Here is a 16,513-nt window from a genome sequence, read left to right on the forward strand (position 1 = left end):
ACAGAGTGGATCCTATTTGTTTTCAAACAGTGCAAAGCCTCAGAGTCTGTTAAACAAGTAAGTAAGTAAAACTTTATTGCAGACTCAGCTATAGGCCATGTGCAAATACATATACAAACACTGATTGATACAGTTACGTCCCATGAACAATTTAGCTGAGAGGCAAGGGCATTACCAGCTTTCCTTTGGCATAGGATTCTCTCAATTTTTGTGCTGCCAAAGCATAATTTGCTGTAGCACGGGTCGCAAAGTTAAAATTGTCAGATAAAAGCACATTGACCTTCTCACTGTCAGAGTAAGAAACCAAATAGTCTAAAAAGGGAAGTAAATTTTTTTTCCTGGGATCTACATATAATGGGCAATAAAGTCAATAGTGAACAATCTCCTCTACTGCCATGCAGCCATAAATGCATTTCTGCTGAGCTACCGGAATGCCGCGAAACCTACCTTCAAGGTAGGCTGAGGCCATTACTTGGAAACGAAGAGCGGAAAAGGCTCTTCTAATATGCGCTTTATCAAGGACCTCTAAATAATTTGACATACAATGGTCAAGTTTAATACTAGGGAACCAGGATGAAAAGGCGGCTGTTACTATGGACGCACGGTCCTGCGCAGCATCATACTCAAATATCCAGTTTCAAAGGGCGGCATTACTAAGTTCTACTAATCTCGTTTGAGAAAGATCATATTTCAAGAGGATTGACTGGCATTCCCTCGCCCAGCCTCCCGACAACATTTGATCCTGCCAGCATTGTTTAACTAGGGCTGATTCTTCCATACTAAGTATTCGAAGCCAAAACCGTAGGTAGGCTAAATCTATGCGAGCCGCTAATGACGGCAAGCCCAGCTCGGCTCTGAGATGGGCAGACGGAGTCCCCCGGGGAAGGCCTAACACTTGTCCCATAAAATTGTTCTGGGTAATATCCATCTTGGATCTGGCTGCAGGACCCCACAATTCGACGCCATATAATATTTGCGGCAGTATTTTAGCCTTTAATATTTTTATCATTGGGGGGACAAACTGACCCCCTCTAGTATAAAAAAACCTTTTGGCTAAACCAAGGGCTTGAGACCCGGCAAGGGCCGCTGCCTTTATTTGCGGAGTCCAGGTCAGTCTATTGGACAAATAAATACCCGGATATTTGAAGGTTGAAACCTGTTCTATTGGCACTCCGTTTAATGACCATTTGTTGATGGCTTTCATGGATTTGCCACAAACCACAATTTTCGATTTAGACTGGTTTATCAAAAGATTCTGGGACTGGCAATATTCCTCCAGTTTTTTCATCATCCGCTTAAGACCAATTTTTGTTAGAGAACACAGTACCACGTCGTCTGCATATAAAAGGATAGAAATCTTTCTATCGCCAATAGAGGGAGGAAAAAAGGAAGGCGATGATAATGCCTCTACCATATCATTTATGAAAAAGTTGAACAAAAAGGGGGCCAACAGACACCCTTGCTTTACCCCCCTATACACTGGGATTTTAGTGGACAGGAGGCCATTAGACCCATATCTCACTTGGATCACATTAGATTGATAGAGAGCCCTGATCAACCATAGCAACCTTGGGTCTATATTTGTTTGGGCCAATTTTTGCCAGAGAAGGCCCCTGTCCACCGTATCAAATGCCGCAGAAAAATCAATGAAAGCAAAAAATAAAGACGGAGAAGCTTTAGATCTTGTTTTCTTGATTAGATAGTGTAATATAAATACCTGATCTATTGTGTTCATTTTGGGTCTAAAACCGGCCTGTTCCTTGCATATTATGGAATTTGATTGATCCCAATCTTTTAATTTATTTAAAAGTAAATGACTATACAATTTCAACGATACGTTTAAAAGACTTATGGGACGGTAGTTTGCCGGAATATTAGGGTCACCTTTTCTAAAAATTGGGACCACAATACTAGTTGACCAGCCCTGCGGGATGCTACCTGTGTTGTTTATATGAGTGAAAAGGGCTGCTAGGAGAGGCGCCCACCAAGATAAATCCTGAATTAAGAAGTCGGGGGTAACATGTCCTCCCCGGGGGCTTTACCTGCTTTTAGGGAGGACACCAATTCTCCGACTTCCTCTGCTGTGACCGGGGGCCAAGATGGAAGGCTATTCAAGGACTTCGCAATGTCTATAGGTTTAGAGGGAAAACACTACCAAAGATTGCACTAAAATGAGCGACCCATTCATCTTGCATGATTGGAGGGATAGGAGTATAACCTACTGGGTCCAAATTCCCTTTCAGGAGTCTCCAGAATTCAGTCTCATTTCCCCCACGGGATGCTCTTGACAAGGCCCTCCAATTTGCCTGATAGAATGATTGTTTCTTGTATTTAAGAAGTGCTTTATAGGCCTGTCTCCGTGCTGTTAACTGTTGGTATATGTCAGGAAGATTATTAACTCAAAATATTTTGATATGTTTAATAAGTTGTTTCTTTGCGATCCTACATTCTTTATCAAACCAAGTTCTATGATGGAAGGGGGCTGTGGCCACTGTTATAGCTCCCATGTGGGGACTAAGCTCGCCTATTATGGAATCATATGCCCTTACACAACACTGGGCATCTGTTACTGCCATCTGGCGTAGTTTGGAAAGGGAATTCATTAACAAAAGTCGGTGGGCCTTTGTCCCTAAATCCTGAGTCCATTTGAGGCGAATCCGACCAGACGGAGGACCTGGGTTAGGAGTGTCTGGTAAATCCGGTTTTCCATTTAAAGAGGCCATTAACATTAGCCTTAGAGGAAGATGGTCACTTTCCGGTCTCGCCAAGACATTAAATTCCTTAATTCTGTTTATAAGGGAATGAGTACCAATAATATAACTGACTAAACTGGCCCCCAACCTAGCTAGATATGTGAAGGATACTTTAGAAAGGTCCAAGGGGGAGCCATTTAGGCAAACTAGGCAAAATTTGTGAATAAGATAGAAAAGGGATAATCCATACTTATTTACTATTTGGTCCTTAGCAGATCTATACTGGTTTAAGGGACTCATACTAAGTATATTGGGAGTAAGATCGTTCTTGGGATAATGTTAAACAAAAAAACTGCTGCTGGTACCATATGTTGGAAAACCCTATTATTAATGGATTGCATCCAACTAAATTGTCCCATTCTCACAAGAAATTCTGTTTGTGCAACAGAATTTCCCCTCTCCTCCCCCTGCCCCCATATACTCCAGAAGCTTGGGGAATCCTCGAACAATTGGGGGGGGGAGTACACGGGGGGAAAGATAGATGGGAAGTTCCACTGCGCAAATGGACATTCTTATGCAAATGGGACTTCACTGGATAAAACACATTATTATTATTTACCTGCCCTTCACCATGAGGTCCCAGGCAGGTTACAACTTTAAAATTAAAATATTAAAAACAGATCACAATCAAGAGAATAGAGATGGTCCTAAAATGCACTGCAGGTGTCAAAGACCAGGGTAAGGAGGTCTGTCTTCAGCGTACAATTAAAACTTCATAGTGAAGGCACCAAGTGCATCTCTGTGAGGAGAGAATTCCACAATGTCGGGTTGCCACAGAAATTGCCTTCTTCAAGGCTGCCACCTGCTGAACGTTTGAGGGTGGTGGAACTACCAAGATGGTCCCTTATGTAGATCTTAATATCCAAGAGGGTCCATAAGAAGGAGATGGTCTTTTAGATATTTGGGACCTAAGTTGTTTAGAACTTTAAACCCTAACTTGAGCTCCTTGAGTTGGACCAAGAAACAAAACACACTGTCAACTGGTATAGCTGCTTTAAAATAGGAGTTACACAAGTTCTAAATGGAACCCCAGCCAGTAACCGGGCTGCTTCATTTGGAAGCAATTCAATTGGAATCAGCCAGACTGAAAAGAATTTAGATAATCACTTTCCTCAAAACATGGCTAAAGCTGGGCCACTACTGCCCTCTGAAGCACTTTGTCCAAAAAGGCAATATTTGCCACTGGACAATAGCTGTTTAACGCTTCTAGGTCCAGGGAGGTCCTCTTAAGGAAGGGACACACTACCTCCCCCTTCAAGGACACACTGAAGCACCAAGCACTCCCTGAACCCAACTGTCAATTTTCTACAGCTAGCTCTAAGAAGCCAAAATGTGCAGGGGACAAGTGAAGGCCACACTTAAATAACTTGTCTGTATCCTCAGGCAACAATTATCAAAATTGATCCAGTACAAACAGAACAGACAGTACCCTGGATGCCTCCACTGGACTTGCTCTAACTATGGCATCCAGCTCTGACTGAATCCAGGTGATTTTGTTTCTAATTGTAACTCTTGGCCAGATGAAAAAAGCCCATTCAGCACTCACAAAAGCTCTGCTGGAGAGCACCTTGCAGACGCAATGGGGGTGGTGAAGTAAGCCTTATTAGCTGCCACCACTGCCACATGGTAGGCATACTAATGCAACCTCACCCATATTCAGTTAAGTTCAGACCAGGATTTATGCCACCTGCACTCTAGCTGCAGATCCTGCTCTTTCATTGCACACGGGTCACTAGAGTACGAAGGCGACCAACAGCTACAGTGAGGCCAATCAGGACCAATTGTATTCTATGAATTCTCACTATTCCACAATGTGTTGAGAGCTTTGACAGGAGTGCCACCCACGTCAGCTGGAGAAAGCATTCAGGAATCCATCAGATTCCATTAAGTCTCCATGGGCAAACCATCTCAATCCACACCCCCACCCAAGAGGAACGGAGTAGCCACATTCAATCCAAACCTAACCAGGAAGTGATCCATCCATGACAATAGACTCACAATCAATCCACTCTGTGACATAGACCAGGTCGAGGGTATGAACTGAGACAGTCCCATGGTTGTCATGGAGGCCATGAAGCCTTGAGGCAGCCCAGCTGAGGCAGCTTTGGCAAGGATACTGAAGAGGTCTCCAACACAATATCAGAGACTACTTCCACCAGCTCAGTTAAGGAGCTTGTAGCACAATGGAGTGGATACTACGCTAACAATTCTGACCCTCTGGCCCAACATCACAATCTCTCGAACCCACCATGCATAACGGTCTCCTGGCAACGGAGATGGAATTTTTATGCATGATGGTGAACCCCCCACCCCACCCCTTTGACCTGGAAAAGTGCTGCACTGAGTATCTAGGCGGTCACAACTCAATTAGCATAGGTCCACCCAGCTCATCCGTCCAGGTCTCAGTTGTGCATGCCATCGCCCCCCTCATCCATGAGAACTGGTGCTTAAACAATACCACCACCAGACCAGGAGTTGGCTGAGTGGCACCCCAGATTCTGAAATACAGCAACTGAAGCAGAGGGGGCAAGAGCTTTGATGTAATGAGCCCTCCTCCTCTCCTCTATATACCTTCACTCACCTTCATACCTCTCTCTACTCACCTTCATACCTCCCTCTACCTACCATGGCAACTCAGCACATATGACTGAGTAAAAGTGTAGTTCTGCCTAATAATGAAATATTTTTAAGATTACTGCTTCTTTTAAAGAGAACAGCATTGGTATTTGTGAAGTGCAATCCTATGTATGTTTACTCAGAAGTAAATTCCACTGTATTCAATAGGGTTTGCTCCCTAGTAAGTGCTATGATTGCAGCCATAACGTCACAGACATATAGGTAACAGGAATTTGAAAGGTTATAAAAGTGAAAAACAACCCTACCGTCCTCTCAGCTGCTTTAAATAATCTGGCCACTGCTCATAATAAATTTCTTCTTTTTCCTCCTTTTCTGGCCGGCTTATGTGTCCCTGCATAAACCTCTTTTTCCAATGTGACCTGCGATCTGTATTTTCTGGAATGTATCTTTAGAAATACAAAATTCAGTAATTATAATTTTTATATTAAATAAATAAAATTAAAAATTCATTTTAAGCCTCAGTATCAATCTTCATTCTGAGTGATACTGTCACAATGAAAGAAGGAATTAAGAGGAATTGTTCCAGACTAACCGTAGCTTTTCAATTACATCTTCCAAAAGGTATTCCTTGACAGGATAAGTGAAGCCAGGAATATGGATCATAGAACAGTTATCTGTCATGAAAAAAGGGAAAAGAATATTTTACTGGAACATCTACATTTAAACAACTGCATCATGCCTGAAAAACAAGATACAAGACTGTAGCTCAGTGACAGAGCATCTGCTTTGCACACAGAAGGTCCCAGGTTCAATCCTTGGCATCACCAGGTAGGGCTGAGAGAGACTCTTGCCTGAAACCCTGGAGAGCAGTCAGTGCAGTGTACTGAGTGAGATGGACCAATGGTCTAACTCAGTGTAAGACAGCTTCCTATGTTGCTAAGTCATAACTTACTGAAATAAGGGAAATATATCCAAAATAAAGGGTTTAAATTTTTTTATTATTCTCATAAACAGTTTGCATTGTTCTAGCAAAATATGTTTTTTTCTAAACCACTTAGAGGTCTTTACATTCAAGCGGTATACAAATTTTGTTAAATAAATTAGTAATAAAGAAAGCTAGTTGGGTTTTGTTTGTATTTACTAGAAACACCAAACTTGTTTAGAACTGAATGCATACTTTAAAACAGATATTCATGCAAGCTGAACTGCTTTAGAGGGAAGACTATCACAGGGAACATAACCTTGTTCTGTACAAAAGGCAGGAGCCCTGCACATTTCCTTTTGCATAAGTATACAAAGTTGGCAAATGAAAGGCCAGTTCACATTGGCAATGGATGGGAAATATGCAAGGCCACATAATCTGAAAGTACTGTTAGGGCAACACAGCATTTCCAGGTGGGGCTATTGTTACAGTAGTTAGAAAAGAGCTGTGGCAAATTACATAAATTACAGCAGCCATACATACTACCCCAACACAGAGGTGTTGCTTTGCACAATAGTGCCTTAGCATGACAGCAGCTCAGGTGTTCACAATACTACTAAATATATTGGTAATCAAAGCTGCATAGAAAAAATATTTTTTGCACACAGAACATGATACCGCATGTATCTGACAAACTGGCTGTGGCACATAAAAGCTTATGCCACAGAAGGTGCCATAGCACTATTACATAAAAATGCTAAGTATTCAGCATCTCATTTCATGCACAAATATATTTCATCAATGTACTACTTATTTTATCTATGTTCTATTTAATTTTAGAAATATACTATTATACTATAATGCCTACAACATCCATAGCAAAATACGAAGTTTTTTTCATTTATGGCAATATAGATAATTTCACGCACCAAAATATTCTGAAAACTTCTCAGCATTCAGCGTAGCACTCATCAGTATTACTTTCAAGTCTAGTCGAACACTTAGGAGATCTTTAATTATTGTCATTAAAACATCTGATTGAAGATTTCTCTCATGGATTTCATCAAGGATTACATGACTAACACTGGTCAACTGCCTACAACAAAAGAAGTACAGAGCTGATAACCCCATGTTTATCAGAAACAGAATATTAATGAACAAATAAATGGAAATTCAATGAGTGCAGCAAACACAAGTATTAGCAGCTGCTGATAAATCATTGCAGAAATGCATTCATAAGTTTCTTTTGAAACAGAAGGATACATACTTATCTGACTGGAGCCACTGTAGGACAATTCCTGTAGTGCAGTACAAGATTGAGCCTTGTCTCCTTGGCAACCGGCTGAAAGAGACCCATTAAGAATACTACTTCAGTTCCTTTTTATCACATTTGAAAAATTACTGAAAAGTCAGAAGATACTTTAAGTGCTATAATGCTGGTCAATATACCTTCAGCAACACTACCCACTTGTTAAAATTCAAGCAACCAATGTGTGGTTGCACAAAATGAAAATAAAGGCTGCAATTCTACATACACTTACTTGGATGTAAGCTTCACTGTAGTCAATTGGACTTACTTCTAAGAAAACAAAAGACTGGCAGTGTATGCACAGCATGCAGCTGACCACGAAGTGACTAAGTGAGGGAGAGGGAGAGGGGTATAACAAAACAAAGCTTGCCATCTTAATTAACCCATTTTATACATCTTTGCTAATCCATACAGCAAAAACAAATCTCACTGATTACATCTCAATTGCTCACTTCTTTTATATGTACACATTACTTTTAGCTGGAGTTAAGCAAGGCTTAATAGACTGCCACTTAACAGAATAAAAGGCGCAGCACAAAAATAAAACATGAACAATCAGTTTAAATTGTGAGGATTATTATTTCAAAAGCAAGTAGGTGGCCACTTGTATCACAACTCTGATTGGAGTTCTACTTATTAATGTATTATTGTTTTTGTAGTACATTCTTGATTTGCTTTGAGTGCAACGCATAAGGAAAAGCAGTATACAAAGAGTGACTATTTGTGGCAAGGTGTTTGCATTAGTGGCCACACCCACAATTTTTGACTGCCAGCATAATTCCGTTGCAGGTGGAACGGCGAACATCTGAAAACTTGCAGCCACCTTTACCGCAATGTAACTTATCAAGTGGAGCTCTGTCTGTATGGCTGTACTGACAAATATGAAGTCTTATGGCCTATTCAATGAACATCAGATGCAGGACCAAACGTTACGCTGCTACACTGAAGCAAGGAACAGAGCCCCTATGAACCAGAACTACATGGCTTTGCTGCACCAGCATGAGTTCCATACCTACAATGTGGCACCCGGAGAGCTGCTAAAAATGTGTGCCCACTGAAGTCTGCGAAGTCACAAGCCCTATTTAAAAGGCGTGAGCAGCTGTGTCCCACTTCAACAGGGTTAGCAACTTTGTAAATGTATAGCAGTGCTATAAGCCACTGCTGTCTACAAAAACTAGTATGGCTTAATCTAGGCATTAAAATATTAACATTTCTACTCTGATTAAGAGCTGTTCCACAGACTAGACATGCTTCACATATAAAAAATACCAAGTAAATATTCATGTACCTTTCAAGCCGAATTTGATATCCTGTACTCTTTCCATTACCACATACTTCAGTTCTTTCTGCTGCAACTCTTTCTGCTACCTTAACATTAAAGAAAATCTGTTAAGTTTGCATATTTATTTGTGAATAGGGTTACTACTTTATTGTACTTAAATGACACTTACGGAGATAGCACTGATCCTTCTAGGCTGAGTACATACAACCCTGCAGGAAGATCCCTTCCCTCGCTCAATATAGTCATCCAAAATGAACTGAGTAACTTGGGTTGTCTTTCCACAACCAGTCTCACCACTTATAACAGTTACCCGACTACTGTTTATGAGGTTGACAAGCTCCTATTTTTAAAAGAAAAAAAATGAAACACAGTGATCACTATGATGGGCATAGATGTGTTTCCATGAACTCAGTCTACTATGAACTGAACATTAGAAGTACATTCAAAAACTTGTATTAAAAGTCTAAGATGTCAAGCATTGTTTATAATTTACCATTTCACTCAAATTTGTCAGTGACAAAAGCACACAGATTTGCATATTTTGACTTACACTAAAGCTTTATGCCTGAGAGAGCCTGAGTCAGCTTTCTCGAACCTAATGGCCTCCAGATGTTTTGAACTATAATTCCCATCACTCCCAACCCTTGGCTGTGCTGGGTTGGGCCAATGGGAGCTATGGTTCAAAGCATCTGCACAGCACAAGCTAAGAAGAGCTGGCCGAAGTGATCTGTCCATCCCTGCCAGCTCCAGAAAAGGCACACTGTTGACGAGTGAACCTGCCACCCTTCTTCCCATTACAACTTTCCTAAGAACCCAAGATCTCTGCCCAAATGTGAATGTGGGTAGCCTAGCAGAGGGCAATTAGTCTTAATCTCTCCAACACAGATGGCTATTAATTTCTTGTGAGGGGACTTCATTACCCTCCCTCACTATTAAAATACACTAGGGAGTGAAATTATTGTAACGTTTTTCTACACACACACTCTCATATTACTCATTAGTTAATTAAGCAGTTTGTTGTTATGTGCCTTCAAGTCGATTACGACTTATGGCGACCCTATGAATCAGTGACCTCCAAGAGCATCTGTCATGAACCACCCTGTTCAGATCTTGTAAGTTCAGGTCTGTGGCTTCCTTTATGGAATCAATCCATCTCTTGTTTGGCCTTCCTCTTTTTCTACTCCCTTCTGTTTTTCCCAGCAATATTGTATTTTCTAGTGAATGCTGTCTTGTGATGGAAATGGAAGAAAGCAAACCTTTTATTAGTGCTTAAATTTGTTCAAGAGCTTTGAGTCACAGTTTAATCTTTCCACTAAAACGACCAACTAATGGAAGAAATATTTTAAAATTTTGGTTCACAACTACCTGACCAGGAAACACTATGTGACATCTTTTCTTTAAAGCAAGTGAACTGACAGGATGAATATTATGTCACTAAATTCTCATTGCTTTTTAACATTTCATGTAAGATTTTTACTTTTCTAACTCTTAATGCTCATCTGAGTTAACTAAAAAATTTGCATGTTGAAGGTATGTATTTACCTTTCTCATTGCATAAGAAGGCAGCTTCTCACGAAATCTCTGCAAAGTAAAACAATATTAAGTGTAACTAGAGTAGATTTATAATAGTTGTTTGGTTTTGTCAGTCAGTTTAACGTAAGTGATACTATTAATCTATATAAACATACGCACCAATTTCTTGACCAATCTAATAAGCTGGTTTTTAAAACAAGTACATCCCAACTAGGGCTATGGTCCAGATTCGCCCGAGGCCTGAGCTAAATTGGGCCCATTTCTGACAGCCACAGATGGCTACAGACCAGATTGGATGACCCAGAGTGACACGGGGAGGTCAGCGGGTAGGGCATCAGGGAGGGTGAAGAGGGAGCTGTGGCTCTCCTCCTTGCCTGAGTGCTGTCACCCCACAGCATTGCTGCAGGTGTTAGGTGTTTTCCTGCAGGAAAGACCATTGCTCCCTCGGCTTGTCAACGGTTGAGCCCAGTGAGTTATCCTGAGGATGGCGGTGGTTTGCAAGGCGCTTTTCTGTAGGAAAGCGCCTTGCAAACAACCACCCTCAGGATTGCTCCCTGAGCTTAACAGCAGGAAAGTGCCTTGAAAACAACCACTCCCAGGATCACTCCCTGGGTTCAACAGTCAACAAGCCAAGGGCACAAACCTGTGCAGAATTGACTGTCTCCTCCCCCTACCTGTATGTAAGTAGTTTTTAAAAAAATCCTAGCTAAACATCAGCCCCACCTCCTCAACATTTTTGGGAGTGGCTTTGAACTCAGGCAAGTAGTCCCCAGGTCAACCCAAGGTATGCCCACTTGATCCCCCACCCTCTGGACTGGAGCCAAGGGGCAAATGAGGCACTATGCACAGTCCTAATTCTAACTAAGACTAAGAACCACATATTTTAACAATGAATGTGATTGGATGCAACACAACATTAACTATTGCCTTGTCCATCAAAGGGTAGACACAGAGGAAGAGGAACTAGCATCACGTCAACCTTTGGCTGTTGTCCTCAGCAAGCTCCCTGTAGAGAGGCAGGTTTTTAAAAAGCTCCTGTGCCTCTCATTGTCAAGATTCAATGCAGTACAGCAGGGGTGAGGAACGTCTAGCATAATCATGCATGCCCCAAACTGGATCTCACCCAATGACTAGAAACATTATTAGGTTCTTTCAATGCAATCCTGTACATGTTTACTCATACACAAGTCCCACTGAATTCAAAGGGACTTTATTGCCAAATATGCATATGAGTATACCCCAGTGTAACTGACACCAGATAGTTCTTTATCTAAAGATCAATAAACCTAGGTGTCTTACAAAAACTGTACCACTACACACACACACATCTAGTACCTGCATTTCAATATATCTGGAATCAGATCTTTTCTTCTTCAATTCTTCTTTAAGTTGCTCATCTAAATCAACATCTGGCTTATTTTCTTGTAAGAGATATTCTGAATCTTGATCACGGAATGCTTTTTCCAAGAATGGTCTAGTTCTTTCAGGAGCCCTCTCTACAACAGGCTTCTCTACAACAGGCTTTGGCTTTGCAGGAGCCTCCTTTGTGTACCTGGAAAAGGTACACTTAAGTGTAAGTCTTCCAACTCTAAGAAACACACATTTCAGTAGATAAATTAGATATTTAATCATTTTAATTTAAGGATGTGCCCAGCTAAAATTAATAGGTGCTAATAATTTCAGTTGATCCTGCAAAAAACTCAGGCAGCAGTTGCCAACACGCTACATTGCTTACCTATATTTTCCTCCTTCCCATACCACACTGACATCTGCTTCTGCACGTGTCACAGTACTATCTCAAGTATACTCTACATTGCATAATCTCTAAGATGCCACATGGTCCCCAGTTAAAAACACAAAAATTAAAAAATGAGATCTAAGCAGCTCAATAAATTTCACTAATCATTTCAACAATTATGATTCCCAGTGGCCAATATTTCCCTTTTTAGAAATACTTTTGCGATATGATACACCATACGACTATCAAACAAGCAGACAAATGAAACCGTACACAAAGTATTATAATGCATGAAAGCAAAACAGAAGATAACAGAGCACGTTTAACTATTTCTTAAAGCAAACCACCCTTAAGTTAGTAGGTAACACTGAAGACACTTGACATAAAACAAAAAAGATTATTACCCTTCTTCATCAGACCACCAAGACATGGCTTCCTGTTCTTTTTCATTTTTGTTCTGGACAGTGTTTAGCAACTGTACAATCTGTTCTTCTCTGTGCTCATCCATACGCACCACAGCTCTCTAAAAATTATTTTAACAAACTTTTAAAGTACAGCATGCTCCATGTGCAAAATTTAATTACATTTTTAACAAATGTACTCTTGGAGACAAGTCTGTGGAATACTCTTGAAACTTATTTAAAAATTCAGTGTTGTATCTGATGCTGCCATTCTACTTACACAACAGAACTCCTTCCTCTCCCTTGTAGCACCCTGCCAGACTCTCAAAATCTTCTCCAGAGGGTTTAGGGTCCCTCTGGAGCATATTTTGGACACACAGAAAGAGGAAAGGAAATGGAAGTTCTGGCAGAACATTTGTACAGCATTGGATACAACCCTCAGCAAATAAAGGGAAACAGATATTAAGTTCTGAGTAACATGTTCTCTCATAACATGAATATGGGAACAGCTCAACCAATTAAAACTCAGAAGAGCAGAATGACACCTATTGACCCTTGCCCTGAACTCTACTTATTCAAGCAGACAGTGAAAAAACTGCATGCGTACATGTAGTCCTGGAAATGTTGTTGAAGTTGCATCCAATGGACCACTATGTAACTCATTCTGTCAGCAGGAGGATTTAAGCTTGTACAATGCAACTCCCCCCCCCCACAACACACACTCTGCACCCTCCCTAAATCTGCTCCAGAGGGTGGGAAACCACAAAAAAAGACTGAGAGGCAAAGGGGAGGACAAAGGGGATTTCTGTTGTGCATTCATAAGTCCTTGCGCTGACAGAATTAGTTAGTTTGATACTGCCCTGAGATTCCTACTCATGCTGGTGCAGTCTGTTTTCACCTTTTGCTGACTAAATGGGAAATCAAAGTTGGAAGTCAAGTCAGTAAACAAATTCACTAGCAGAGCAACCCTAGCCTTATCCACTCAGAAGTAAGTCCTGCCAAAATCAATGCGTCTAGGTAAGTCGGTTAGGATTGCAGCCTAGAAGTACAGTTCAAACCCTGCCTGGGCAGCAACACAGCATACTGGAGTGCCAGAGGTACTGCCACATCTGGAGCCATTATTCATACCTGCTAGGGCAAAAGGGGGGGCAGGCAAATCACTGTGCCACGTTGGTGCCAGCTCAGGACATAGCACATCCCAGGCTGTCTCAGCACCTCCCATCAAACACCCACTCTTAGGAACTTTTGTTGGGTAGCCACTGGTGGGTATCCATTTGGCAGGTAGAATGTGGAGTTCCACATGCAGAGGCCAGCAGAACTGAGTGGAAGACCAAACACCTCCACAGTGCAAAGGAAATTTAGACTACAGCCTTAGTGACCTTAGACCAGTCATTCTGATTCTGCCTAAGCACCTATCTGTCAGGATAAGACTGGGTAGGGCTAACCTTTCATTTGCCACCAACCCCAGGAAGAATGAGATCACACACACACACACAGAGCACTGACTTTTACAAGCCTCAAAAACAAGGTGTGGGGAACCTTTGGCCCTCCAGATGTTGCTGAACTACAACTCACAGCATCCTTGGTCATTGGCCATGCTGGCTAGTTGCTGATGGGAGCTGCAGTTCATCTAGAGGACCAAAGGTTCCCCCATACCTGTATGGTTGAGGTACCTACTTTAAACGGAAAGTGTAAGCCCACTGCCGAACACATTGTCATGCAGGTAAATCCGTCAGAGACCCAGGGCTGATTGGAAGCTTTTGTCAAACGCAAACTCTGTCACAACCTCAGGGGTCGGGGCAAAATAATTTGCGGAACAGCCCTCAGACAACGCATTCCGGAGGCTCCGGCTAGCAAAGTGGGTAAGAGAGAAACCTCGGCCACCCCGGGCTCCTCACCCACCTGCTGCCTCTCGGCCTCTTTGCTCTTCTCGCTCTGCCTCCGCGCGTACCACAGGCCAATCTCTCGACCCTTCAGGTGGGGAGGAGGTCGGCCCCGACCACCGCCGCCACCACCGCCACCGCCGCCGCCTCGGCCGGAGGAGGACGACTGGGAAGCGCGGGGCCCACTCCCGCGACTCCAGTCCCGACGGTGCTCGTAACTCATCTTGTCACCGTCTCCAGTGAAAATCTCCTGAACCGGCAAGACGCGAAGAAAGAACCGGAAGCAGAACCAGCAACAAACTCAACTCGGCCCGGCCGAATTTTATCACTTCCTTCCCGACGCACAAAAATCTAGCGCGCAGGCGCAAACATATAGGCTGAAGTGCTTTTCTTCTCTCTCCCCCCCTTCCCCTCCCCTATTGGAGGAGGAGAAGGGGGGGTGTCCACAGGAGCGCTTCTTTTTCTGAGGAGAAGGGAGGGCGCACGTGCGCGAAGCGGCTGCAATAGGAGCAACGGTTGTGGCGGCAGTTTAGCGCAGGCAGTCAACGTTCTAGAACTAGTTTTGCGTTGTGGGTAGCGTGTCTGTCTCCAGCGTTTGAAGTGAAGGGTTTATGCATTTCCTTTATATCCCGTCTGTTACTAATTCCATGGGTCCCAGGGCGGCTTACATCGTAATACCCTATAAAACCATATAAAGTAACATTTTGGGGGAAACAAAATTATTTTATTTATTATCCAGCCTTTGTGTCCATAATTGGTTTTTTAAAAAGTGTTTTTAAATTTGTATATTTGTTTTTAATGTTTTTAAACATTCCCATCTGTCGGGAATGCGTTGATTTGGATTCCTGCATTGAGCAGGGGATTGGACTTGATGACCTTGTAGGGGACTTGATGACCTTGTAGGCTTCTTCCAACTCTACTATTCTATGATTCTAATTGTTGTAAACTGCCCAGAGAGCTTTGGCTATGGGGTGGTATACAAATGTAATTAACAACAACAACAAACAATAATAATAATAATAAAGGCAAATAACAATACAATATAGTTCTAGTCCCACTTGAGGCAAAGACTTTTTGTTGTGGGCCCAGGGACTCCAGTTCACATCAGCCCTAGCCAGTACAGCTAATGGTCAGAGATGGTGGGAGTTGTAGTCCGACAGCCGGAAGGCCACAGGTTCCCTGTTATGTGCCTTCAAGTCGATTATGACTTAAGGCAACCCTGTGAATCAGTGACCTCCAACAGCACCTGTCATGAACCACCCTGTTCAGATCTTGTAAGTTCAGGTCTGTGACTTCCTTTCTAGTTCACAGCTGCCCTCCCCAGTCGTAGCTTTCTTCTGATTTCTTGACTATTGTCTCCGTTTTGGTTAATGACTATGCCAAGGTATTGATAATCCTTGACAAGTTCAATATCCTCATTGTCAACTTTAAAGTTACATAAATATTCTGTTGTCATTACTTTAGTCTTCTTGATGTTCTCAATGGGGTACGTTTGCCCCTGAAAGACCAGGTCCGCAGCCTGGGGGTCATTCTTGACTCCCAGCTGACCATGGAGGCTCAAGTCTCGGCTGTGAGCCGGGCAGCACTGTATCAATTCCATCTGATACGGAGGCTGCGGCCCTACCTTCCCAACCATCTGCTCCCACCGGTAGTACATGCCCTGGTCACCTTTCGCCTAGACTACTGTAATGCGCTCTACGTGGGGTTACCCTTGAAAACGGTCCGGAAGCTGCAACTGGTACAGAATGCGGCGGCTCGTCTGATTAAAGGCAGCTGCCGGCAAGATCACATCATTCCAGTGCTGAAGGAGTTGCACTGGCTACCGGTTGTTTACCGGGCCCAATTCAAGGTGTTGGTTTTGACCTTTAAAACCCTATACGGTTTTAGCCCAGTCTATCTGAAGGAGCGCCTCCAGCATCGTCAGGGATGCCGCTCAACAAGATCAGCCTCAGAAGACCTTCTCTCGATCCCACCGGTTAAAACAGCTAGACTGGTGAGGACTAGAGAGAGGGCTTTTTCAATAGTGGCCCCCACCCTGTGGAACTCTCTCCCAAATGATCTCCGCCATGCCCCTTCTATGATAAGCTTCCGCCGGGCCTTGAAGACCTGGCTCTT

The 16,513-nt window shown here is 42.6% G+C and overlaps 1 protein-coding gene across 1 annotated transcript in view; it reads right to left on the minus strand.

Annotated features, from left to right (window-relative positions):
• The window catches only part of DHX36 (DEAH-box helicase 36), a 53,801-nt gene extending 39,067 nt beyond the window's left edge, over nucleotides 1–14,734 (minus strand). Inside the window, exons 1-10 of the mRNA XM_061637091.1 lie at nucleotides 14,418–14,734; nucleotides 12,519–12,637; nucleotides 11,712–11,928; nucleotides 10,386–10,424; nucleotides 9,013–9,183; nucleotides 8,850–8,929; nucleotides 7,520–7,594; nucleotides 7,182–7,348; nucleotides 5,923–6,004; nucleotides 5,636–5,776 (exon numbers count right to left, since the gene is read on the minus strand). Coding sequence (XP_061493075.1) covers nucleotides 5,636–5,776; nucleotides 5,923–6,004; nucleotides 7,182–7,348; nucleotides 7,520–7,594; nucleotides 8,850–8,929; nucleotides 9,013–9,183; nucleotides 10,386–10,424; nucleotides 11,712–11,928; nucleotides 12,519–12,637; nucleotides 14,418–14,621 — 1,295 coding nt within the window. The 5' untranslated portion in view covers nucleotides 14,622–14,734. The remainder of the gene's footprint in view (nucleotides 1–5,635; nucleotides 5,777–5,922; nucleotides 6,005–7,181; nucleotides 7,349–7,519; nucleotides 7,595–8,849; nucleotides 8,930–9,012; nucleotides 9,184–10,385; nucleotides 10,425–11,711; nucleotides 11,929–12,518; nucleotides 12,638–14,417) is intronic.
• Between the last annotated feature and the right edge of the window lie 1,779 nt (nucleotides 14,735–16,513).

Source organism: Rhineura floridana, chromosome 7, assembly GCF_030035675.1.
Source record: "Rhineura floridana isolate rRhiFlo1 chromosome 7, rRhiFlo1.hap2, whole genome shotgun sequence".
In the NCBI taxonomy this organism is placed as follows: Eukaryota; Metazoa; Chordata; class Lepidosauria; order Squamata; family Rhineuridae; genus Rhineura; species Rhineura floridana.